Source organism: Lupinus angustifolius, chromosome LG17 (assembly GCF_001865875.1).
Source record: "Lupinus angustifolius cultivar Tanjil chromosome LG17, LupAngTanjil_v1.0, whole genome shotgun sequence".
Classification (NCBI taxonomy): domain Eukaryota; kingdom Viridiplantae; phylum Streptophyta; class Magnoliopsida; order Fabales; family Fabaceae; genus Lupinus; species Lupinus angustifolius.
In genome coordinates this window covers 5,658,691-5,668,106 of record NC_032025.1, presented here as the reverse complement: position 1 = coordinate 5,668,106, position 9,416 = coordinate 5,658,691, and the positions used below count along the sequence as shown (strand labels likewise).

Sequence of the window (9,416 nt, the reverse complement as noted above, 5' to 3'; positions counted from 1 at the left end):
ATTAAAATCATGTAATATGGGGGGTGGATATGTATTTTATTTCCGTGTAACATGGTCCAATAGTGGCCAAGGAATTAAGTATTAGAAGGGCACGTAGAAACATCATAATAATTGGGCAATGAGCTAGCAATAGAATGCCAAGTCTAATTGGTGTGGAGGAAGACCAAACAAGGCAAGTTTCTATCATCCAATCAACCTACAAATAAATGAAGGATTTGAATGGATGACCATTTCAAATTCTAAACTTATTGAGATCAAAATGCTTTAAGAGAATTAATGTCCATTGATATATTCCTTATTGGAATGACGTGTGAATTAAAATAAGAGACAATTTCAAAATCTTGCCTTATGGGATCAATTCAGATTGGAAGGGAATTAAAGGAGTAAATACGCTCCTTGTTTATTTAAAGATGTGTTGGACGTGTAATTCAAGGCATTCAAGACAAGTATCATTCAAGAAAAGAAACTAATCAAGTCTCATTCAAAACATTCAAGGCTCATCCAAGAAAGACAAGTGATAAAGCATTTTCATTCAAAAGGGGCGTGTGAATCCTTAACCATCCATTCAGATTTGCAAGTATCTAAAGACAATTAGCTACTCCAATTTGAATTCAAAAACATGAAGATCCAAGCACTTATGAACTTTCCTTTTCAAGCATTTTCCTTGAGGAATTCGTCCACAACAACTCAGTCTAGCAAGACACATTCAAATTGTCCAAAACAAATAAACACATGGCTAAAAAAACTTCAAGGAATTGAGCCAACTCAAGTGCAAATATAATTTAGCTATTAAACTCTATTAATTACATGTTTTAATTATGATTTCAAATTTCAAATTAGGCCTAGTCTTAGTCATTTCAGAATTTCCCTATTTATGTATGTTTTTCATCATGAATGAATTAAGTTGCATTTTGTTTGGATTAACTCCTCTTTTAGTTGAGCTTTGCTCCTACATTTAGAACTTATCAATGATTCATCCTTGTGGTGTTCATATGCTTATCAGCATTGGTGTGACGCCTTAACCTTGTTCTTAACAAAGATTCTTTCTTGTGGCGAATCTCCTTGTCTTATCAAACTATTTTGCTTGTGGCGCCTTCTCCCTTCATTCTTATTCATTTTCTTTTATCCAAACATAAAAATAAAAATATATACCAATTGTGCCTTACATTAAACCATACACATTCATATACTTTTCCTCCCATATTTATCATAAAACTGTGACACAAAAATATAAGATTCATAAAAAAATTTACATTCCGTGAATTAATTGAGTTTCAGGTAAAGAAAGCAAATCACACATGAAGGTTCGCATCACCAACTAGAGATTAAGACCAGAATAAAGATACACCATCATGGAGTGTGTTGTCAAGGCTGGTTGGTCGGTGGTGAAATTGAAGTTCACTGGCACCGTGACTCGCAAAGGTGAAGGTAAAGTGGCTTTAAAGATTTTTTTCTTCAAAATGTGTTGCTTTTAGTTCTTATGAAAAAGAATGTTACATTTAATGAGTACTGGGTGACATCAATAATGTGGACTTATTAGGCCACATTAACATTTTTCATCAATTTGACATTGGATGACTAAAAGTAAAACAAAACTAAAATTTTCAAAAATAATGCTACAATGGCTGAAATGTGGGGATTGCTAAAAAGAATCCTATACTTTTTACGTTCGGATGAATAAAATATTCCTAATCATACACCATTTATTTAACAATTAAGGACAAGATGAGGTGGTTACAAAAAAACAAAATTCTCTCGATTAATAAAGAGATAACTATATATATTTTTTCTTTTTTTCAACGACAAAAATATAATTTTATTATAAAAAGTGTGATTGAAAATTACAATTTTCTTTGTTTCATTATGTCTCTTTGGTAATAAAGAGTATACAAACTCTACAAAAACTTATAGAATTTGATAATTACATTAACATTTTTCTTATATTAGGATTGATTATTATATTTTATGGATATATGGATTTGATCGCACCACTTTCTTACCATTGTGCAGATTCAGCTAGTTAAAACTTATCAATCATCCTTACTTTCTTTCTTCAACAGAAAACACGATCCCAAACTAGGATGTTACAGCTTTCTATTCAACGATGTAACTAACTATCATTACCAATTACTAATCACTTCTTTGTTTGATCAATACTATGAATCTGGATTCTGATTATCGACTTTTTTGTGTTGCGTTTCAGTGAAGAAGTTCAACTTTCTGATGCCTCAGATATCTGTTTTGGGAAATGCCCATTTCTCAACATCTTCCATTAAGCGTAATCCTATGGTAATTGAAAATTTTGCCATATGGGTATATCTTAATTGCCTCTGTAGTATGAAAAAATCGAAGCTTTATTGAAGGCTTTCAGAGAAACTGCTATGAAATATGAGATCACGTGGACCTTTTGTATTTTGGAATAGTTTCATTTCGCTTTCAGTTTGTTATTTGAACTAGTTAGGACTAGTTGGCCAAATTGAAGGAGTAAAAGGTTATTCTTTTGGCCTTTCTTAATCTACAGTGATCTATTGATGAGTTAAAGAGTGCTTCTAAACTATTCTTAAAAGTAATTTTGGTTGTATACCTTATATGTAGATTAGAATCTATTTTGCATTTAGGCATTTAGCTATGAAGATAAAATTTAAAAAAAAAACCTTTTTTTACACTATATTTCCTCTTTTGCAGGAGTGTTTCAACTTTTTTCTTCCAATTTTTGAATTTTAGTTAAAGTCCAATCAAACATACATGTAAATGTCAGAAGTGATTTTTTTAATCCAAAAATCACCCTTTCTAGCTTTAACTATGATGATTGGTTTTCTTATACATGATCATTAAGTTGTCTATATTTGTTTCCTTTAGATCATAAATAGTTGTCAAGGTATTATTTGCAGCCTTTAAATCCAATATGTAATTTCATATAATGTCATATGAATTTTTAGACTGGAACTTGACAAAAAGCCAGAATAGGATTTTACATAATCCAATATATATTACTGTCATAGACTCAACCATTAAGATGATTACCTTTGCCCTTAATGAGATTTTTAGTTTGACATTCCATGCCCCTTTTCTTTTAATTGTATTCTATCAGAGAGTTCCAAATCTTATTGGAGGGAATTTTCTTGACTCAAAATCATCCACTTTCATCGATGTTATAAACCCAGTAAGTGTAAATTTTTGTATGTTTTATCCTGAGTTTACAGTGGTATATCTTGTTTTAGATTTTGAGAAATGCACTTATAATATTTCTATAATCTGATTGTAGGCAACCCAAGAAGTTGTTTCACAAGTTCCCTTGACTACAGATGATGAGTTCAAATCTGCTGTATCTGCAGCCAAGAAGGCATTCACAACATGGCGCAACACTCCAATTACGACACGCCAACGTGTCATGTTGAAGTTTCAGGAGCTTATACGCAGAGATATGGTAAGCAATTTAGAACATTATATGACTCTGTCCACCTGACACATTTGTCATGATCATAGAGACACACATGCCTGCTCAGCATGCTTACTGTTAAAACTTTTTATCATATCACTACCATGTAATTGTTTTAGGATAAACTTGCTCTGAATGTGACCACGGAACAAGGAAAAACATTAAAGGATGCACAAGGAGATGTATTTCGTGGTTTAGGTTGGTCTTTCTAATATATTGCTTGATAAGATTTTGTTATAAGATAATGATTGACCTCATAATTATTGGTGTTGGAGTTCTCTTAATATCTTAAGTTATTTCATGCAGAGGTGGTAGAACATGCTTGTGGGATGGCAACTCTACAAATGGGAGAGTATGTTTCTAATGTATCACATGGAATTGATACTTACAGCATTAGAGAACCACTCGGTGTTTGTGCTGGTATCTGTCCTTTCAACTTTCCGGCAATGATTCCCTTATGGGTAAGCTATGTTCTACTTCTACCTTTTGGGTCGGTTTCTGCCTTTCTAATTAATCTTTCACCTTCTAGTTTTGGGTGCGCCTATATTTCTTACTCACACCTATAATTGTGCAGAAACATTTAGCCGGAATTACTTTCTCTCTCTCTCTCTCTCCATATTCTTGCTATTCCTCATAGGAATGTAATGTACATAATATTGTATTGGACATGATACAATTTCTAGATGTGTATAATCTGTCTGCAGATGTTCCCAATGGCTGTGACCTGTGGTAATACCTTTATTCTAAAGCCATCAGAGAAAGACCCTGGTAATATTTTCTACTTATTTTTTGGTCTATCAATAGCCTTGAATTAGCTCTTCGATTGGACCATAGTGTTTATGATGATAAAAATGAGACTGATATTTTTTTATCATTCAAAGCAAGGATAAGGCATTTCGAATATGCCAGCCTGATTGTACTGTGAACGGCAGGTGTTGGAAATTTTCTGAATAAATTTGTAGACACTAATACAATGTCTTCTTCAGCCTAGTAACAAGGACTTTGTACTCATTTGCTTTTTCATCTGTATTGCTATCAAGAAGTGTAGAGTAGATTTTGAAAATGACATGCTTGACAGAGTCATGATTTCAAAAAATAGCATTGTTGACATTTAAATGTGTTTTTTTGGCTGTGATCTTCATTAAGAAAATTTTGGAAACCTATTTCTACAAGCAACAATATAGTGACACAGACAATATTTATTCAAAAGTAATTTTTATTTTAAGTAATAAACAGCAACCCCTCAAGTGTTATCAGCCATGCGTGCAGTTGCACATATGGAATTTAATTTTACTTAAACCAAGGAAGAGAATGCTACTCTAGCACGAAAAAGGAAATCTAGTCAGCACACAAGTAGCATATTTGTATCTTTTGATCGAGGCTATGTTTCTGCTGCCATATTGATCATCTTATTTAAATTAATCTTTGAACTAATATAGTTATTACTTATTAGGAGCAAATTCTCAGACCTTACAATTTGTCCTAAAATTTATTTCAACTTTTCTTCGTTGCGACTCCTAAGTATGATCTTGTTTATCCATTTAGTCATCAAATACTGAATATTATTATCAGGCATCCATTAGTTTTCCCCCTATCCCTGTAAAATGATATTGCAGCATACTTCTGTATGACACAATTATTGGTAGAACTCACAAGTATGCATTCATCTGTCCACTTTATGATTTGACCTTTGGTTACATTTGATATGGTGGAGATAAATAAATTTAGTTGTAACTGGATGCTATAGCTTAACTTGGGTCTACTTAGTGGGATAAAGCATGGTCGTTAACTGAAATCAGTTGTTTTCTCCAGGTTGTTCTGTATTGCTTGCAGAATTGGCATTGGAGGCTGGTTTGCCCGAGGGTGTCTTAAATATAGTTCACGGAACTCATGTATGTCATTCATTACCCATTTTTATTAAATTTTTGTTCTTCACAAGTTTCTCGCGATACTTACTTAATAAATGTTCATGGCCTCATTTGGCATTTGGTGATTTCATCATAAATAGTTGAACATTGCATGGATAGCATAAATAGTTGATACTATCATAACATTATAAATTTATTCATGATAAAACGTGTATTCCAATGGCAATAATGTCACATTACTGTGTCAATTGCTTTTCTTACTGATTGATGTTCTTTCTTCTTAATCATATAACTGGTGACAGGATATTGTGAATGCCATTTGTGATGATGACAACATCAAAGCCATATCTTTTGTTGGTTCAAATGTTGTAAGTCATCTAATAATTGTTTGTTTCTTTTTCCACTTCAGGGATTTTATGTGATTCCTCTTTTCTGACCTTAAAACTACATCTTAGAAAATTGAATCGTTTTTGTGGTTTAGCTGTGCTTACATAGAAAGATAGATAGGAGAGAGCGTGCGGTGCAAAAGTATTGCAAATAGTAGTCCCTTATTATATTGTTATATATTATATATGCTTATTTTATGGTCTTATTTCGTTTTAAAGGCTGGAATGCACATATATTCAAGAGCAGCAGCTAAAGGGAAACGTGTTCAGGTAGGTGCACTTAGTTTTTTCCTTGCTTGGTAAAATTGTGGTTTATGCACATGCAATTATAGGAAGTGGGGATCCTAATAAAATGTTGTTTTCAGTCTAATATGGGGGCAAAAAATCATGCGATTGTCATGCCAGATGCAAATGTTGATGCTACTCTAAATGCTTTAGTTGCGGCTGGTTTTGGTGCTGCTGGACAAAGGTGCATGGCTCTCAGCACAGTTGTTTTTGTTGGAAACTCACAATCATGGTATCGTACTCAAATCTCTTTTGGTTTGTGTTTATTATTACCACTTCTGTAGTAGCATCTTACACTTTATGCAATTTGAAGCTCCTCCAGATGTATTTGGCTGTTCCCAAATGATCTGGATGCATTTGGTGTGCCAAACTGAACCATCACTCTTCTTCCTTTACTAAGACATAATTTGACTTCATCCTTCCATAATGCCAATATTAGTATATTCCCATCCTTATATATAATTCTGAGGTGTACGGAAAATAAACTTTAATTCATGTACTTGAAAATCGTAAAATAATTGCATCCTTCAAAATATTTGTCCAGGGAAAATAAACTTATTGAGCGTGCGAAAGCTCTTAAAATAAATGCTGGAACTGAACCTGATGCAGATCTTGGTCCAGTCATCAGCAAACAGGTTTGTTTGTGATTCTGTATTTACTTTTTCCACACTGTCACTTTGAGGTAAAAATCTCAGTAGTAAATCTGGGAATATCACTTAAGGATTACCTAAATTTATTAAATATTCTGACTCGTTGCACAGGCAAAAGAGAGAATACACAGATTAGTTCAATCCGGGGTTGAAAGTGGTGCCAGACTACTGCTTGACGGAAGAAATATAGTGGTATCCTTTATATCTTCAACTGATATTTTCAAATAATCTGATTGAATATAGCACATATATTGTGTGATCTGTCTTATAGAAAATAAAAATAAGAAGAAAAACTTATAAGGGATAATGAAATATTTTATCGCATCAATGTACCAACATTTTTTATTGTATATAATTTCGTCCTGTAGGTAACTAAGCTCATTTGCTGGTCCACCAATCAAATACCTAAAGTAGATCCTTTTCTACGTATATGTCGATTTTATAAACTTTTAGATTTGTCGTGCTTGTTACCAAATATGATGCCAGTGCCTTAGAACACTAACATGGGTGGTTTTGCTTTATATTTGAGTTCCTGATTTCTGTTGACTGTTGGCTTCTTTTTTCTCCCTCCCTTCACTATATTATAGTCCCATCAGGCTGATATGCAATAAAATTAAGCACCCTAAAATGGAAACTATATTTTGGTGCTTAACTGTAATCGACAAGATAGAGTAGTCCTTGCACAGACCTTTGTTTTTCCATGTAGTTGTTGTTTGCTATGTTCTTTATTCACTCATTGTTTTGTTTGTCATATTCTAAACCAAAATTGAAGAAGGCTCATCCATTTTCATGTGCATGGCAAGCAGGTCCCAGGATATGAATCGGGCAATTTTGTTGGACCAACCATCTTATCAAATGTCACTGCCAACATGGAGTGCTACAAGGTATTTTCTTACTAATCTCCAACCTTAAAGTTCCTACTGAAAAATTTCCCACAAAAATAGAGACTTGAAGTTCAGATGCTAATTATTAAACTTGCCTGTCTTTAACATGGCCTGTCCAGGAGGAAATTTTTGGCCCAGTTCTTCTTTTCATTGAGGTTCGTTTCTTTATGTCATCCTCATTATCTTATAATTTTATGCGAAAATAGTGAAAATATAATTCTTGTTAAAATATTTCCTGATTAGAAAAAAATAACTTCTCTAATGATTAATGATGATCGAATAGTGGTTAATCGTAATTTTCTGTTGTATTTTTAAGTTCAGGCTGACAGCTTGGAAGAGGCCATAAACATTATCAACAGAAACAAGTATTCATTAACAACTCATTATCATCCATGGCCTTTGGTTAATTTAAACTATTATATATTTCTGACTCTGAATTTTTCAACAGGTATGGAAATGGTGCTTCTATATTTACTACATCCGGTGTTGCTGCTAGGAAATTTCAGACTGAGATTGAAGCTGGGCAGGTAATGTCAATTAAGTGGAGTCTTCTGCCTTTGCTCTTGGAAGTACATTGATGAGTTTCTGCCATTATCTGCATTCTTCGATGCTTACCGATTGCGACTTCTTGTCACCATTTTTTTATACTTATTAATATTTGGATCAGGTCGGCATCAACGTCCCTATTCCAGTTCCTTTGCCCTTTTTCTCATTTACTGGCAACAAGGCATCATTTGCAGGCGACCTCAATTTCTATGGTAGTGTGTTTTTCGCTCAATTGATCTTCTACACTTATTTTTCACTTAGGAGTTACATTTTGCTTATGATACAGGGTATATAATATGCCCTTGGATTTGAATCTGACATGCTTTCTTCAATTATAGGCAAGGCCGGGGTTAACTTTTATACACAGATCAAAACAGTAACCCAGCAATGGAAAGATTCAGCTAGTGAAAGCAAGATTAACATGGCAATGCCAACCTCTCAAAAATCTTCTTAGCCATGTTGAATTTATTTTGTTTCTGAAACCTTTGTACTTATGGATAAGGTCAATGTGACGCACTCTCTAATCATGCATTTTACCCTATAGTTTCTACTTCTTATCTCATGTGGCCCCTGGATTTTTTTATTAAATACCTTTTCCCTGCATGAACATATGTGTTAGTCTCACAAAGTGTGTCACTCCATGTGCTACTTGTTGTGTTTGGTTAGAAAAAATACGTAATTATTAAACTTTTAAATTATAAAATGTGACACATAGAGTTTACACACTTTTTGAAGCATATGCACTTCCTTTACCTACACATGAATGATGTTTTTAAGGATACACTAGTTGGAGCTCACATATTTCTTTAATTTGTAATTTGATAAGTAAATAAAATGCAACTTGTGTAAGTCTTTTAAAATTATACATAATAAATCAAGTTCTCTTACACGTTTAAATGTTGATGTTGCATATAATAACATGATTTCATTTGAGTTCATAAGGATTTTATACTTCATGGAATACATTATGTATGTATTGATAATATACTATAAGCATACTTATAAGTCATTTAATATTGATCATATATAATTTTGTGTCCAAAATTTCTATTCAATGAGCAATGAAAATTAGATTGAGATTTCAATATCAATATTTTATTTTTGGTCTCGTTAGCCATTCAAGTTTGAAATTTTTTCTATCATGTGTCGTTAGTCATATCTTGCATTGTCAAGTATTTCATCTTATTTCATCTTATTTTATCTATTTAAATATCATTTTCGACAGTGAAAGCAATTAAACAAAATTATGTAGTAACATAGAAAATGAATTTGTTGTAGATAACATAGTGATTTATATTGAAAAAGAAATAGTTGAAAATTTTATCTATGATATCATCATATATGTTTCTTTATATTTT

At 32.8% G+C, this 9,416-nt stretch overlaps 1 protein-coding gene across 1 annotated transcript; it reads left to right on the top strand.

The window, feature by feature from the left end:
• On the top strand, positions 1,971–8,613 carry LOC109332014 (methylmalonate-semialdehyde dehydrogenase [acylating], mitochondrial). Its single transcript, XM_019566854.1, has 19 exons — positions 1,971–2,106; positions 2,204–2,289; positions 3,092–3,163; positions 3,266–3,427; positions 3,559–3,637; positions 3,746–3,900; positions 4,144–4,207; positions 5,252–5,331; positions 5,610–5,675; positions 5,913–5,963; positions 6,059–6,210; positions 6,523–6,613; positions 6,740–6,820; positions 7,435–7,512; positions 7,632–7,667; positions 7,834–7,877; positions 7,961–8,039; positions 8,180–8,270; positions 8,397–8,613. The coding sequence occupies exons 1-19, from the start codon at positions 2,082–2,084 to the stop codon at positions 8,510–8,512; spliced, it is 1,608 nt and encodes a 535-aa protein (XP_019422399.1). The 5' UTR covers positions 1,971–2,081; the 3' UTR covers positions 8,513–8,613.